This window comes from Malania oleifera, chromosome 13 (genome assembly GCF_029873635.1).
Source record: "Malania oleifera isolate guangnan ecotype guangnan chromosome 13, ASM2987363v1, whole genome shotgun sequence".
Taxonomy (NCBI): Eukaryota; Viridiplantae; Streptophyta; class Magnoliopsida; order Santalales; family Ximeniaceae; genus Malania; species Malania oleifera.
In genome coordinates, this window is record NC_080429.1 from 73,888,582 (window position 1) to 73,906,555 (window position 17,974).

The window sequence follows — 17,974 nt, forward strand, 5'->3', positions numbered from 1 at the left end:
ATACTAAAAGACAAAAATAACCATTGACATTAGTACTACCTAACCACAAAATATTCTCTCATAATCCTCTCTAAGACAGCAGCCACCCCCACTGAAACTCTTAAAAAAGGAAAGAAAATAAACGGGAATGCTGGAAAGAACAGTACTAATAAGAGTAGAGCAACCCCCTAAAAAAAATGAGCTCTCTCCCAGCCTTCCAATTTGTTACCCACTCTCTCCACCACCGGCTCCTAAAAAGTAGAAAATTTTGGATTTTTACCAAGAAAGAGACTCAAATAAGTAAGAGGCCATCTTAATGGTACAATGAACTAAAGTAGCAAAAGCCTCTAAATCACCCTCCCCTATATTTATACTCACGACTCCACTTTTGGACATGTTGGACCCTAATCCCAAAATTTTCTCAAAGATTTTAAGTTAAAACACTTAGGATTGAATTACATCAAGACCTTGAGCATGTCTCAACATATTACTCAGCACATCAGCAACAAGAGTGAAGAGAAATAAGGGTAGAGGATCCCCTTGTCTCGACCCTCAAGAAGCCTTAAGTCAATCTCTTGATTGAACATTCACTATGATAGGCATAGTTGCCAAGGAAAAGCATCCTTTAATCCAACTCCAAATTCCTCCGAAATCTTTTTTAGTCATAACATGGTCCAAACAACTCCAACTCACCATGTTTTGTCTTTTGCATTTTTTTTAGGACTTCTTAATCCTTATTGTCATAGTTGTCAAATGGGGATTTGAATCGTGAATCGAAATCCCAATTTCATGAATTGAGAATCAGGAACAATTGAATCACAAAATTAATACTTGGAAAATTGATTCCAAGTGACTTCAATATATGTACAAGTAAAATAGCACATACACATTGAAATTTCAACAAATATAAACCAACGATGTTGATAATTGGAATGGCGCTTGCCCTTGAAGCAAGTTTTGTAGGTCTAAATCCTACCATGATCTATTTAGCTCATACGCATATTGATATAAAAGGAAATCTATCCTTATAAACAAGATATACCATGGTAAAACCATTCCACCTCTATCAAGTATCAAGTTAAGCAAGTTTCTATGAAACTATAACACGTGTTAAGGGACTCAAAACTAAAGCACTGAGCCTAAGAGTTCAAGATACACAAAAAAAATATGTTTAAGGACCCGTGAAAAATTTTAAAAAATTAAAGTTCATGTTTATGGTGTAAGTTTACATGTTTAACAATAAAAAATTCATGTGTATGTTTTCTTTAAAAAAGCAAGGCGAGGAATCAAGAAAATCTTAATGAAAAATTGAACTATATGGTTTTTAAGGGAATGAATCAATAAAAAACAATAATAATTTGAACCTTATGGTGTTCAATAAAAAATAGTCATTTTGAATGCATGTGCTTGCTCTAACAACTAAAACAAGAAGAAAAAGTAAATAAAAAACATAAACACAACTTACTAAAATATAAAAACTAATAAAAATCAGATTTTCAAATCCAGACAGTGGAGAGGGCAACGTGCAACCAAAAGCTCACCCACCTAGTCAACTTTGGTTTTCTTCTCAATACTGGTTTCCTTCTCTAATTCTGGTTTTATGCTAAAATATCTAATTGCAGAGAAGAAAGGCGCAGAATGAGAGGGCCAACAGACTTCATTCTTCTCTCTTGGAGGACAGAACTCATGTAAATAGCAAATAGATAGACATCAAGGAAAAAAAAAAAAAAAAAAAATTTTAAAACCTTTAAGTTGGAATTTAGAGGAGTCGGATCCAAATCTTACAATTTGTACAATTCGATTCAATTCACCAATTCACCAAGTGAATCACACATCAATTCCTGCCTTCTTCAATTCTCCCATGCGATTTGAACTGACTTATGCCTTTTCTCGATGAATTGTAACAATCGAACTGAGAATCATATGATTCTAACAACTATGCTCTTTGTTTATTCCTCCATCCATAAATAAAGTTCTCTTTTCTATCCCCCAAAACCAAAAGATACTAAAAGTAAGCAAAGCTGATCAGAGATACATACAACTCAAGGCAAAATGGAGGTCTTTGAGGCTAAGACAATATGGATTCAAGCAATACTTAGAAACAAGTATATGGCACGTAAGTTACAATAGCCTGTAATCTATAGAATAAATCAATTATAGTTTAAAACAACCAAAGCTAACAAAGTCAACATGTGCGTGTGTTGCGAAATCTATAAGAAAGCTACAACTTAAAGGTTTTATTTTTATTAGATTTGTACTTGCTTGCTTATTTTGAAACTAAATAAAATTAAAAAAATTGAAAAAAAAAAATCCATCACTTACAAGTTCTATTTTCATTTGCTCTATGGTTCTCTCCAGTTCAGATATGTGCTGACTGAGAGCCTGCACAATATATTTGAGATATAGTTTGTCATGTAGGTCGGGAATAACAAGACACGCTAGAAAACAAGGGTATGGCACAGTAAAATAACTTTTAAGAGAGAAGTTAGATTGTAAAATGTGATCAAACCTCATGCCGCTGAATGGCCACTGAACGCTTTAATGCTTTTGCCTTTGTTAGAAGATTTCTTGGCCTAATGCTAATGGGCCGTCGATAGTTCTTCCCCCGATAATAAATAAGTGCAAAACCTTTTGGAACTCTCTCTATGGCCACCAGAATTCCACCACTCTCATATTCCAATAACCTAGCTGTTTCTTCAACAAAAGCAAGGGTCTTCTGCTTAGAGATCAGCTTCACAAGCTCTCTATGCTTCCAATGCAAATGCATATTCTCAATAACACCATCAAAAACACCACGGATGCCTGGCACATTATCATCCACATTTTTTTTGGTTTGTAAGTCTTATACAGGGGGAAAAAATCTACGATCTATTATCTGCACAAAAAACAAAGACAACTCACCAAGAGGCAAATATGGCGTCATTCTTAAACCAACTCTTCGAAACATAAATCGTTCCTCTTCAGTAATTGTTTCCTGGTCATCAGAAGGACCAATGGGAACCATGGATGTTTCTATCTTGGCTAACAATCTCTCTGCTCTAAGCTTTTTGCTTTGGGCCTGTCCATGCATTCAAACTCCAGTAGTTAAATATAAATGAATTTAACTAGCAAACTAACCAGTGACCACAGAAAAGAACATCAGTGTCCAACCTAATACAAGACTCTCTACTTTTTCCCAGAAGTTACTGTCTACTGCAAACTAACATCTTAAATAATAAAAGCAACCATGTGTTTAGCATGCATGCACACAAACACACTCCAAACAAAGTCCAAACCTTATCTAGGACTGTCTACTTCTTTGTGCAGGAGTACTCATATAAACTGACAGCTTAAATAATAAAAACAATTGTTTGTCTGTGTATATATGTATGTACGTGCACATGTGTGTGTTTAAATGCATATATGCATATGCAGACACAAATTGCATTTAATAGCAAAAGAAAATGATGAAAATAACCCACTAAAATCTAATTAAAATAAAAGAAAACGACCGCAATTCTAAATGTATAGAGTCTATAGACAAAACCAGGACGTCAAATGTAATTAAATGCCCTTGATGTGGACAACTTATCCAACACCATAATAATCACAGTAATAATCCTTTTAATCTAACCAACAGTTGTATCATTTTCCAATGTTCTCTCTGCCTACACATGTACAAGCAAGAGATAGAGAGAAAGAGGGAGACGTGTTTGTGTAAGAGAGAGGAGGGGAGAGAGCTGCATGGAAATCTGCAAGATGACTAGAAATGGTATCCAGAGAGTGTGTACGTGCGCATGCACGTGTGCGTGTGCACACGTTTGATTCTCTAATAGTTAATGTTTAACTACAGAATAATTCCAATAACTTTTTTCGAACCAATTTGCTTGTGAGGAGTAAGTATTAGTAGAAAAAGATTTATTCTTATTCACTTATTTCTGTATATGCCTTAAAAACTAGGCATGTAGGGGAAAAGCTAGAGAAAATTGAAAAATCAGGATTTAATCTTTCATAGACCGAAAAAGAAAAAACATAAGATAGGGTAGGAACCATTGTATACACAGACCAAAAAGAGCTTAGGCGCAACAGTAAAGTTGTCGCCATGTGACCTGGAGGTCACAGGTTCGAGGCATGGAAACAGCCTCTTGCAAAAATGCAAGGTAAGGTTGTGTACTATAGACCCATTGTGATCCGCCCCTTCCCCGGACCCTGCATTCTCGGGAGCTTTGTGCACTAGGCTGCCCTTTATTTTTTTATTTTTTAGGGTAGGAACCATTGTATACACAAACCAAAAAGATAGTGTTGTAGATGTTAAAAGAATAGGTGATAGAATCATAAAATCAAGATGGTCCAAGGACAAAAGATAATAAATGTCATTAGCGTGCTTATGCTCCTCAAAGAAGCTTGGCAGATAACCTTAAAAAACAATTTTGGCAAGACGTGGATAATATTATACAAGGCATAAGGGATATCAGGAACTAAGAAATCATAGGAGCTTATTTGAATGGACACATTGGAAAGGATAAAAATGTTTATGAACGGATACGTGAAGGACATGGACATGGAGATAAAAATGAGTACGGTGATATGATCTTAGACTACACCATGTCATATGATGTCATTACAATGAAAACATGCTTTAAGAAAAGAGAACACTTAATAACCCTCAAGAGTGGACAAAATAAAAAGTCAAATAGTTGTTTTCTTAACTATGAGGGTACATTGTTTAACATGTAAAGATTGTAAAGTTATTCCAGTTGAAAGTTGAACTACACACATAGAGTTTTAGTGTTAGATACATATGTATGATAAAAAGGAAGAGAAAGGTAACATAAATCAATGCAAGAAAACGAGGTGGCAAAACCTAAAGGGAGAAAATATAATAAATTTAAAAAAATAAAATGATCAAATATGGAAATTGGACAATAGATGGTAGCATACATACAAGCACTCTTTGGAGTAGGATAGCTAGCTCTATAAAAATATAACAAAAGAGATTTAGGTGAATATAGATGAAGATTCTTGGCTAATAAAGAGAGTTGGTGGTGTAATCAAAATGTCCAAAAAACTATGAAGACAAAAATAAGTTGGTTTAAAACATGGAAAACTTAGAAAAGTATAAAGAGGCAAGAAAAAGATGCAAAAAAAAAAAAAGCCGCTAGTGAAGCAACATAAAGCATACGATAAATTACACACTAGACCAGTCACACAATAAGGCATAAGAGACATTTAAACTTGCTAAAGCTAGAGAAAGAAATAGCAAGGACTTAGCTAATATAAAATGAATAAAAAAATTAGGATGATGGTGTCTCGGTTAACGAAGAAGACATAAAAGAAAGAAGAAGTTACTTTAATAAGCTATTTAATGAAAATAAAGTAGAATACTTAAACTTAAAATAAAAGGCTAAATATTTGAGATTTATTCGCAAAATTAGAGTTAATTAAGTTAAACTAGCATTAAAAAAGATGGAAAAAATGGAAAAGGTATAGAAGCAGGTGACATCTCAATTGAAGTTTGGAAATGCCTTAGGTGATAATGGAATTATTTGGTTAACTAATTCATTTTTTAATGGAGAAAAAACAATTTAATACCTACATAAAAAATAAAGAAGATAATCAAAAGTGTAAAAAACTATTGTGGAATTAAACTTATGAGAGATGCAATGAAATTTTGGGAGAGAGTAACTGAACAAAGACTAAGGTTACAAATGAGGATTTCAAAAAATCAGTTTAGTTTTCTACTTAGGAGATCAACTACAAAAGCTATATATACAAGATTAAAGGAAAAATTTAGGAAAAGAAGAAGGCTTGTGCATGGTTTTTATAGATTTAGAGAAAGCCTATGAAAGGGTACCTAGGATGTTTTTTGATGGATTCTAGGAAAAAAAAAACAAAGTAATACAGTAGGTATACCAATGCTATTAAGGTTTTAATATAAATAGAAATAAGACAATATATATTAGTCACCATTGGAGGGTTGGAGGAATGGAGAAATGATTAAACTTGATGATCAAGAAATTAAAAGCACTGTTTCTGTTTGGCTTGTTACAAATTTTATTGGGAGATATATTATTCTCCTTTTTGTTCAATCCTTAATCTCTTAGTGAAATCTCTTTTTCTGCTATCAAATAAATAGCACTAGTAGTTTTTGATGCCTTGGATATATTATGTAAGCTGAAGGAGAAATCGAGATGTAATGCATAAAGTTAAAGCAGGTTGGGTAAAATGAAAAAATGCTTCAGGCATATTGTGTGATTGTAGAATATCCTTAAAATCAAAAGGAAAGTTTTATAGAACAGCTATAAGATCATATGTGCTATATGGATAAGAACGTTAGACAACCAAGAAACGACATATCCAAAATGTGCAAGTTGTTGAAATGAGAATGCCGAGGTAGATGAGTGGTATAATGTTAAAAGAATTAAGGAATAAACATATACACAGTAAGTTAAACAGAGCACCTCCAGAAGATAAGATGAGGGTTGGTGCAACATAGGCCAAATAGTGCACCAATAGAACTGAGGTCGTTATTATTAGTGGCAATACAAGTACTTTTTATGTAAAGGGAGGATTTTATTCTCCCTGTTTTCCTTTTTGTTTTATTCTTCTCATGCATTTTGCCCTCTCTAATAATTTTTCTTTGTTTATCAAAAAACAATTAGTGGCAGTACATGGGGTAGGAGTAGATGTAAAATAACTTGAAACCATTTTAAAAATAGAACCGCAAAGAAGCCATCCAAAATTCCTTGGGAAATTTAAGCTTAACCTTAAGTTTGGAAGCTTGGATTTTGGACAGTAGATTTGGAGTTATATGGATTTGAAGAAAATGTAGTTGAATTGAATTTGTTTCATGCTCATACAAATCCAAATCCAAATCCAAATCCATGCTCCCAAAAACAACCAAAGAATTTCTTAAATAAAACTAAATGATGTATGCCTTGCTCTAATCAATGTAATGACTTCCTATGTATCTTTTCTATTAACATGTGGTAAATGAGGCAATGTTGCCTTCAATTTTTCTTTTTCTTTTTTTTTTTGGTAGTCATCTAGAAGGATGAAGAAATTGTGGGTAAGAAGGGTTTAGAAGTATGATTTAAAATCTTGAAAAAAAAACTGCCATTAAGATATCCTTTTTCCAACGTTTAGGGCATGTACATTAATTATTTAAATTTATTAAAAAAAGACATTTACAAATATAGATGGGAGCTAAGAAGATATTTGTAAACTTCACCATGAAGGGGAAAAACAAACTATTTGCTGTCAGACTTTAGATACATGATCATCAAACATGCAGCCCATTCTCTATTCATCCATTTTTGTTCATTTAGATAAGCAAGTATGTTTACAATGCTACAGCTTGAGGAAATATCTACAACCATCAAATTATCGAGAAAAAACATACTTACAATAGCTAGCTTATGTTCAATTCGCTTGACTACCCTTTCAGTCTTAGCTCTAGAAGCATTTTCTATCATCTTCTTATGCTCTTCAGCAGGAATTTCTCTTCCCCACCGCGCTTGAGCCTCATAAAACTCAGTCAAAGTACCTGCAAGAGCCTGTCCATCTTCACTTGATGAAGCCACCTTTGCTGCTCCACTTCTCGCTCTCTCTTCAACATCTTGAATCTGCTTCGTCAATTCCTGTCTTTCTGCCAAAGCAGCAGCAACGCTTGTAGGGAGGAAATCCTTTCCACGGTACATGATAATGTAATACTTATTTCTAAGCAGTAAAATTCCTCCTGTTAAGTTCTGTAAGATACTGGAGGAGTCAGAAGCAGGATGTGGTTAATCATTCAATTGCAGGAGTAACAAATTCTTTTAGTTTCTCTTGTACCTACAGTGTACCAACTAGACATCTTATAAAAATAACAGATACTCCTTTTTCCCAACTACCAGGGACGGCTATATGGATCCTTTATCTTTGTTGTTTTGTCTTAAGGGAATACCTTATGTTAAACATAATAAATTTTAAATGGACAGAACCCAGACCAACCTTTGCTACCAAAGTAGCCACCATCATGAGTTTTGGACAACTGCACAAGCTTAGATCTTAATAAAAACCTTTAAAAAAAAAAAAAGATCTGTTATTGTTAACTTGGGCCATGAAAATTTTAAATCATGAGATTCTTAACATGGTAAAGAAGTGTTTGAAGATGTTAAGACATGATTCATTGATTTCCTTTCCTCTTTCCTTTTTATTACATTTTTTAGTTCCAATTCCCAATGAAATTATCATAAAAATTAAATACATTTACGTTTTTTTTTTTTTGGAAGTTTTTTCATTAAATGTACTTAGAAAGCTTCTAGCCATTTAGATCAACTCCATAGTTTTCAAATGCTCATAAGATTATCCTGAAACATTTTATTAACTGCTAATTTTAGGAATAACAATTTAAAAGAGAAAAAACACTCGGAACGTTCAAATAGCTTTTAAGTTGTTCATTTTGAGTACGAGATTTTCAACTATAGATAGGAATTTCTAGTGTTTATACTGGGAGTATACATATTAAACTAACTAGGAAATTGTTAAGTTTATACAAGACTTTACATATTAGAATTCCATAGTTTTCAAAATGCTCCCAAGATTATCTGAAACGTTTTAAACATCTTAACTCTTAAATTAACAAGTCAAACCAAAACCAATTTTTACTAGTATTGAAAGTAAACAGTTGCCTAAGAGGCTAAGACCTTTTCAAGCATGTATAAAAAACATTACATTTAATATATGACTTTACATATTGCTGATAATATATATATACACGACTTTGACTAGTGTTTCCAAATAAAAGGATTAAATTTGGAATCAGATTGTTGAGCTAAGAACAAGTCATACAGGTAGACAAGAAAACATAGCAGAAGGAATTTTTAAAAAATAATAAAATATTAAAGTGTCACCTTTAGCTCCTCAGCCATTAACTTGTTGTTTGTATTCTGGATTCCTCGTTTGATAGCAATCTTCACAACAAGGCTTTTCTCCCAAAGCTTTATTATAGCAGCTGCCAACCCTTGATGATGTCTATTTCTCCCTTTATGGAGCACGGGAAAAGTCAATGTCAGTAACAGAGATGGTAAATGAGAGATAAAAAGTTCATGGTCGGTGCACAATACCGAGGGAAAAATGACATGGTAGTGATTTGGCAAGCTTTCGTAAATTGGTCATCTCCGCATTGGTTAGTCGAGATCGCATTCCTGTTGGAAGAAGCCTGAAAGGAGTTTTGTAACCAGGAATTGTTTGAGGGAGTAAATCAGCATCAACAGGAATTATCCCTCTACCCCACCATTCAACAAAACGAGGACCCAAACCATCTAGCATGCTGTTGAAGTTGGATTCCTCTTCAGTCATGCCCTCGACACTGTCTTGAATCTTAACATTGGGCTCACTCCTTTTTAGAGTTGAACTATCATCTTTTACATTCCTCACTACCAGATTATCAACAGAAGAAACATCCGGAACAAACATTTCACCTTCTGTACCAAGAGACTGGGGTCTAGATGAAGGCCCTTCATAGTTACTTCCCCGGAAGACAACCATAACACTTCCAGACTTCCATATAACTAATCCTCCCGTTCGACGCTGGCCATCACACCAGCCAGTTAGTAACATATTACCCAGCTATTTTAACTTTAATAATAAGAATGTATAAAGCAAAATAGCAAGAAAATAATGAAATTACAAGAGCAAATAATGAACTTAGGATACTGTGACAGCATATGATTAAACAGGTTAGCAGAATAACATAAGTCAGAAGCAAAGGATGAAACCATTTCAAAATTCATCAATTAGACTAAACAATTTACTTTTTAAAATTATCAATGACCAAAATAATCTATCATCCATGTAAAAAGATTCTTTTTATTTGTTTACAAACAATTTGTTCATTTGTTTTTTGCTATGTAAAAAAGATCCTTTTTATTTTATTTTTTTATTTTTTTTCCCACCTTGGATATCCTGACCATTCACATAGTTCACTTTTAGGTGCTCATGTCCGACTTCCATCCATAAAAAGTACTGCTCCTAGACAATACGACACTTATTTATTCATTTTTTTTTCTTCTTTTTTTGATAAACAAAGAATTGTATTAGAAGAGAGAAGAATGTAAAGCAGAAAAAGATAAGGAGAAAAAAAAAAAAAAAAAAAAAGGAGAATACGAAATCATCCCTTTACATCAATAGAAACTAGCTACAGAGATCATACCAAAACAGAAAATAACACAACGAAGCAAAGCCAACCAATCCGCTACAAGTCTTCCAAAGACACACAACTAAAAAAGCCATTTACCAACACCCACAGCGACACAAGATAAACCACTCTACTCCAAAAGCAAATTGTTAGTAGTAGCCACACCTTTGCATTCCTCTCCAACCAAAAACACAAAAGACTAGTCATAACAGTGCACTGCCAGAAAGCTTTCCCGTCCTCTCCCATGCCAAAACTCCTAAATGTGTAAGTACAAAAAGGCTTCAATTGGAGGTGTAAACCCAATTTCACCAAATATACTAAATTATTTATTCCAAATAGCAAATAGGAACGGGCAGTGAAGAAACATGTGAACAAGTCTCCCCACTCCTCAAATAAAGGTCACAAACATCAGGTGACAGGGCCTTTAGTAGGCCTTCTCTTCCAAAGCAAATCATTGGTGTTGATTCTTTTCAAGCATGGCAACTCAAATAAAAGCTTTTATTCTTTAGAGAGCCTTAGCTTTCCAAATCAAAGAATACAAGGCAAAAGGTCCACAATAGTCACTAATTAGACGAGAAAAAATATTGAAAAAAAAAAATCCTCAAAATGGACCTAAGCTCCAAACCCGTTACCGCTCCCTAAATGAAAATGAAAAAGTCAAGCAAGCAGGTCAAAAGAGTCAACTCACTAATCTCTCTCTCTCAATAAGATTTCTCTCAAAATGGAAGTTCCAAGAATGCCCATCTCTTTGCAAAAAGCATAAAAGCAGAAATTGGGGTAGTATGAAAATTAGAAACCAAAAGAGACGAGTAAACGCAATAGCCAAAGGCATCTGCCCCACTCAATAGTCCTCCCACAAACAAATTTACTCCCCAATACCCACCATATACGGGACTTTAGGAAGGAAATACTCATAAATCAAAGACATAAACGTTCAAGGACTTGAACAAATAATACTAATGAAATAATCATAAATCAAAGACACAGACTTCCAAGGACTCAAATAAGTGATATTAATTCCCACTTTAGCATCCAACCATTTTGTATTAGACCAAATTTACTATGAATGACTTTATGCCAAAGAAATTAGGTTCTAAAAGAAAACACCACAATCATTTCCCCACCAAAGAAATGTCCTTGGACACCAAATTACCAAGACCCACCCAAGCCTCCCACTCTTTTAGACCTACAAACAGTCTCAATCAATAAGATGATCTCTACCACCCTTGCTCCCACTCAACCACAAGATACCCTCATTAAGAAAACATCTTAAAACATACACAGATCACAAAAAATCCAAATGTAAAACCTCCATCTAATTTTGTCCAATATTTTTTTTATGTTTGGATAAAAGTGCCCTTGCTAATACAGCCCAATTAAAATATTAAAATTCTCTAATATTAAACAACAATTTTACCAAATTGAGGAAGAATTCCTTCTCTTCCCTTTCTCTATATGGGGTTTTATAATCCATGGATATTGCAGAATCACATTATGTGACATTTTAAATTTTTTAGCCTTTCGAAATGGTAGCATAATAATTTGGGCAAAAGACACTCACCTCTCCTAATATCTGGCAAATAGATAAGGACCTCCCTTGAGGTTTCAAAAAGTCCATTGATCTCTCCAAAGATTTAAAAGTGTCACGGACCTCTCCTAAGATTTGCCAAAAAGATAGGGACCTCCCTTGAGGTTTCAAAAATTCCATTAACCTCTCCTAAGGTTTTAAAAATGTCACAGACCTCTCCCAAGGTTTGCTAAAAAGACACAAACTTCTTCTTAAGAAACTCGTATCTTTGCAAAATATAATGAGAGATTTGTATTTTTTTGACAAATCTCTAGGGAAGTATCTGGAATTCTTGAAATATAAGGGGAGATCAATAAGTATCTTTTTGTCAAACCTTGTGAGTGTCTTTTGCCTTAAATTTTTTTAAGATTGGAACATATTAACCAAGTAGCAATGCCATGGCTCCAAACTCGCCACATACATATAAATATGGCATGCTTTATCCCAATATTTAAGCACAACAAGAGAGTTCCTAAATAAATAACAAACCAAAAAAAGACAGCATCAGCAAATTGTTCTAGTTTTTATTCACTTACCTCAACAATCTCGTGCGCCAACTTCATATTGTGTGCAAGTACCTCATGGAACTTAAGCCTCACCAATTCCGATTTCCTCCACTTGTCATGAATCTTCTCTAGAACCGCCTGCGTAACGCCAGCCTTGGGCACGTTAATCCTCTCCCGTAGTGTGATCCCAAGCCTCCTCAACCTCCTTAACTCCTCATCCTCAATCGTCAATTCTGCCAGCGTTGGCGCCTTCACCACCCTCTTCTTCCTCCTTCTCTCGTCGTCCTCCGCAGGCCCATTCAAATCCTCCGTCCGCTCCCACGGCAAAACCATATCATCTTCTTCATTCTCCAGCAACATTTTATCAGGCCGCACCCAGTCCCGCTGCAACAAATCCCCCAACTTCTCGTCCCCACGCAGCTGCATTGCATCACTCTCACCTTCCTCTTCCTTCTCGTCGTCCGATCCCAACCCTAAATTCCGCAACCGAAGCACAATCCTCTCAATTGCACTAGTTCCTCTATCCTTATCGAAATATAGGGTCTCCGCCCGATCGTGCTCTCGCTTATCCACTGTATTCACAGTCTCTCTCCTGCTCGAGGAGATTGGGGGGTTCAGAGCAGGCCATTTGTTGATCCAGGGGGCGGAGGAAATCCTAGAACTGTGAGAAGCAGAGCTAGAGCTTGGGGTTTTGCTAGGGGTATTGGGGAAGTTGTGCTGAGTCAGAGTGGATGTTCGGAGACAAGAGAAAGATTTGAGGAGTGAAAGAGAGGGTTTTGGGGAAGAGAATGAGAGAGGAAGTGAGGTACGGAGTGGAAGTTCTGTGAATTTGACCGTGGCGAGGGACATTCTGATCAGCTTGTTCTTTCAGCTACCATAGCTTGTGCCGGAGAGAATGGGTTGTGGCGGATGGAGACGATAAGGTCAGTTGGAACTAGGATATTTTCTCTTGAGAAGTATACTCACAGCGCCTAAATTATACCAAATTGTGTTTCTATTAACGAACATGATCCACAAATGATTAATAATTTGGGCAAGAAAAACATTGACCTTCCAAACATTTTACCTCATATACTCATATGGTATTTTTGAAACTGTAGGAGATACCTATACAACATTTTTAAAATCTCAAAAAATAACTTGTCTTTTTCTCAAATCTTAAGAGAGGTGAGTGTCTTTTACCTTTAATAATTTTTAAGAAAAAATTATTCTCATGAAATTTAAAAAAAAAAAAGAAAATTTACTATATAAACAGGACAAAAATGCCCATAAAATGCATAATATTTTTATTTTTCTTAGAATAAACAAAATATATTTCTACTATTAGAATAGGAATTCTCCTTTTTTGTTTGATTTTAGTCTTCTGTTAATTTCATATATGGATGTATAAATATATTTATTTATTATTTTAAAAAAAATATTATTTCTTTATTAATTTTATTTTGTTACTTAGTATTTATAGGTAATAAAAAATTATCATTCAAAATAATCTTATGAAATTACATTTCACTATCCAAAAAAATTTTGTTATTTATTAAATTTTATTACATTTTATATATAGTGCATGTAGATGATATTCAAAATTTCATAATACTCTTTTCATTGTTATTAAATTATAGTTTGTTATGAATATTTAAATTATTGATTTTATTTTTAATGTCGTGCAAGTGTTTTTCTAACCATACAGATGTCTTTTTTCAAAACTCATACTCATGAAAAAGGGGAGAGCCCTTAGTAGTAGGGTTCTAGAAATAAGAAAGATTAAGAAAAAGTTGAGACCCTTTTTTACCGCATATGGTGAAGCAATGGGTGAAGATACGAATGTCTTTTTTCAAAACTCATACTCATGAAAAAGGGGAGAGCCCTTAGTATTAGGGTTCTAGAAATAAGAAAGATTAAAAAAAAGTTGAGACCCTTTTTTAGGGCATATGGTGAAGCAATGGGTGAAGAGAAGAAATGTATTGGCAAGCATATGAAGCAAGAAAATTGAAACAATCTTTCCAAAGGACTCGGGCTAAAGTGGTAAATCCAAAACAACATTTCGATGTAAAACAAAAAATGCTAATAAGAAATTAGATTTCAAGATTGCAAAGCAAGCTATTGTAAGTCTAATGACTAGTTGCACCTTCAAAATATGCTATTGGCAAGGAATTGAACTTAGAGATTCTAACTCCATTTTTGTTTAACAAATTTTATTCTAACAGTAAATCTTGGAATAGTGCAAGAAACCACCTGAAAATAGATGAAGTTTGATGTGCAATTCCATGCACGTAACTAAAGAAGGACCATAAAGATTTAGTAGTCCTATAGTTATTTAATTTTTGCCATCAAAAAGTGCTTACCAAGAAGATAGAATGAAATTAAAATGAAAGGGTATTAAAGTAGTTTTATTATTTTAATTGATAGGCATTAACTCTATCACTCCTTTTAATAGTTTAGGGAGATGTAAGTGTTACTTTTAAAAGTTTAAAGGTGATATTCTTACCAATTTCTCGCGAATCCCTACTGGACTCAAATCTGAAACTAGAGTGACAAAGGGGAAAGGAAAATTAATTAATACAAAATATTACCTTTTCCTGATCCTTCTCTTCAACCCTGAACGAAGCTGCAACAGGTAATTTTTCGTATCCCACTAGTATATTTGGTGTCTAAACAGAACCTCTGCGAACACTCCTTCTTTGGGCTTCCTTAAAACTTCAACTGTCACACACTAGTGTTTGGAATAGAAAGAAAGATTCAAAGAGAGAGAGAGAGAGAGAGAGAGAGAGAGAGAGAGAGAGAGAGAGAGAGAGAGAGATCATTGTTTCTGAATAGACTTGTATTAATGTTTCTTAATTTTACCTCTCCAAACACAAGGGTCGGAGCTCCCTTATATAGGCCAGCGACTTCTAAAGGGTAAGCATAACTTGTTTTCTCAAAAGCATGTGCCTTACATAAAGCAAAAGGAAAAGATAAGGGACAACACATGTCTTACTGACTCACCTACTTTAAAAAAGTAAAGAAAGAAGGGACTACACATGCTTGCTGACTCACCTTTAAAATAAAACAAATGATCGACAACTTTAATAAAGTAGCTTTTGACTAAATAACAAAAGATAAGACTCGACGAATCATCCTTTCGGCTAGGCCTAGGATATGACATGATTCTAGACAAATGTCTGATATGACCCTTCTGAGTAGTCCGCTCAGTCTGACCTGGGATATGATGACACCAAAACTATCATCTGAACCATTCGATCTCATCCTTCTTCAGAGATCTTTCAGAGCACTAATGATTTCTTCATTGTGCTGCTTTCTCGCTAACTCTGCAAGTACGATCTGAAGATCACTCTTCATGCCCTGGGTTGAAGGAAGATGATGCTCCCAATTTTTAATTTGATTAATTATCCTTTTTGCACCAATTGCAAATTCTGCTAAATTTGCTTCTTCGAACTTCTGGAGATATTTTCGTACAATTGCAATCAGAATTTCATGATTTGAAAAAATATATACAGTCTAAAGCCATTCTAGCTTCGAGAAGATATATTCCCCATAAAATCTGAACCAAATCATAGAATTTTCTATGTTTCTGAAAATCTTCCCAGTCTGATTCTTCTTCATGAAAATCTGAGACTGCTTCATCTTTCCAATCTTCTAGAAAAAGATTCCAGAACAAAATTTTTCTTGGTTTCAATTCAATTGGTTCAATGTAGCTAGTACACCATAACCGTCCCGGATTAGTGAAGTTTAGCACATGGTTTACCATTGCTGACAAGAAATCAAAAGCTTGTCCTGTCTTGCTGAAACCAAAAAACTAGATTTCTCCTGTCCTTAGGGCCTTTTGTATTGCTATTAGCAACTCAGGGTTAATATTTCTTGGTATGTGTAGTTTTGGGATACACAAACCACTTCTCATCCAAAACTGCTTCAATTCTAGATATTCTAAAATACTTACTATCGCTCTGGTAGTAAAGTTTTATTTTTTCAACTAAATATCCATTTCAACTTTGAGTTTAATCTGTTTATGAATAAGTTCGGATGTACTCTCCCTGTTCACGATCCTAAAGTTTTCTGAAATAATGGATTCAAACTCTTCCAATATTTCTACCACTTCTCTTAGATTAACTGAAAAAGATGTATTTGCTATAGATGCTAGATTATTGATTAATCCTTCTAGCAAATCTCTCTTTTCCTTTGTGATTTTTGGAGTCCTTCCCAGAAAATCTTCAATAACAAAGTCAACTTCGATTGTTTCTCTATCCTTCCTGGATTCTGAAACATTACTATTAATTGTAGCTAAGTCATTTCTCTGCCTGCCTTCTCCTTTTACCTTCTTGGATCTAGGATTCTGGACACACTAGGTGTTGTAATGTCCATACTAATTGCAGACAAAACAATGAATATGACTTCTGTCACTGGGCCTGTCATCCTTTTTGAACGAGCTTCCCTTCTTCATTAGTTCTGTTCTAGGACTGGAACTAGACGTTCTCTTTTCTAAGAAACACTTCCTTTTTCTTTACTACTTTCTTCTCTCTTTCTGGAGTTGAAAGTTATCTGCCTTTGTTTGTCAACAAATCTGGCAACTGGGCAATCAGCCACCTTATGCCTTTCTTGACAAATCAGACATTTGGAATGGCTGCTACTACTGCTGCTGCTACTTGCCATTAGACCTGCAAGAGTTCAAGTATCTGGTTAGAGTATCAACAATAATATTATACTTTCCCTTAATATGTTCTATATTAAAAGAATAATATTGTAATTCATTTCTCCATCTAACCAATCTCACTTGAACACATCGTTTTAACTTAATTCTCATGAATTGCTTTACATAGGAACTATCTGTTTTAACAATGAATGGTTTGCCCAAGAAAAGTTCATTGATCCTAATTCCTTTAAGGACTGCCAATAACTCCTTTTCATAAACCGGGTAGTTAAGCTCTGCTCCATTAAAACACCCACTCCAATATCTACTCAGGTGCTCTATTTTATCAATCTTCTTGACTTTTAAAACACATCCCCATGAAATATCTAAAGCATCAATTTCCAAAATTATATTTAATTATGTGTCATCTGGGTATTCTAATTTTGGTAAATTCCTGGCTTCTTCTTTTAGGGCCTTTACTACTTCAGTATCCTTTGAAGTCCAATTCCAAGGATTCTTTATTAAAACCTTCTTCTGTATTGGTGCTGCCTTTTCTGCCAAATTCTTTATGAATTTTATAATGTAATTCAATACTCCTACAAAGCATTGACAATGCCTTCTATCTTTGAATTCATTAGGAAATTCGCATAGCCTTTTTGCTATATGCGGTTAAAGCTCCTCTTCACTCCCTCAAATTTTTAAACCTAAAAATTCAATCTAATGTTGCATCCAAATGGTTTTTCTTTCTGAAAGAACCATTCCTTCATTTTTGAACACTTGTGCCACCTGCTTTAAGTGTTCTAAATGATCCCTAGTATTTTTACTAAATACCAAAACATCATCAATATAAATTGCAACAAATCCAGTCATTCCTTCAAATGCTTTATCCATCCTTCTTTAAAAGATTCTCAGGGCATTCTTCAATCCAATTGGCATAACTAGTCATTCAAAAAGCCCAATTGGTGTAGTGAAGGTTGTAAGAGTTACTACTCTTTCTTTGACCTTTATCTGCCAGTACCCTGATTTGAGATCAAACTTAGAATATACTAAGGGTTTCTCCCTCCTAATTCTATTTCTAAGAGATTCCTGATTAGGTAAATTATACCCATCATCTCTCGTTTCTCTATTCAATTCTCTATAGT

The 17,974-nt window shown here is 34.4% G+C and overlaps 1 protein-coding gene across 1 annotated transcript in view; it reads right to left on the reverse strand.

Annotated features, from left to right (window-relative positions):
• The window catches only part of LOC131146258 (CRM-domain containing factor CFM3, chloroplastic/mitochondrial), a 28,739-nt gene extending 15,484 nt beyond the window's left edge, over positions 1–13,255 (reverse strand). The window contains exons 1-7 of the mRNA XM_058095729.1: positions 12,242–13,255; positions 9,066–9,531; positions 8,853–8,983; positions 7,365–7,706; positions 2,881–3,037; positions 2,489–2,781; positions 2,302–2,361 (exon numbers count right to left, since the gene is read on the reverse strand). Coding sequence (XP_057951712.1) covers positions 2,302–2,361; positions 2,489–2,781; positions 2,881–3,037; positions 7,365–7,706; positions 8,853–8,983; positions 9,066–9,531; positions 12,242–13,060 — 2,268 coding nt within the window. The 5' untranslated portion in view covers positions 13,061–13,255. The remainder of the gene's footprint in view (positions 1–2,301; positions 2,362–2,488; positions 2,782–2,880; positions 3,038–7,364; positions 7,707–8,852; positions 8,984–9,065; positions 9,532–12,241) is intronic.
• Positions 13,256–17,974: the final 4,719 nt, after the last annotated feature.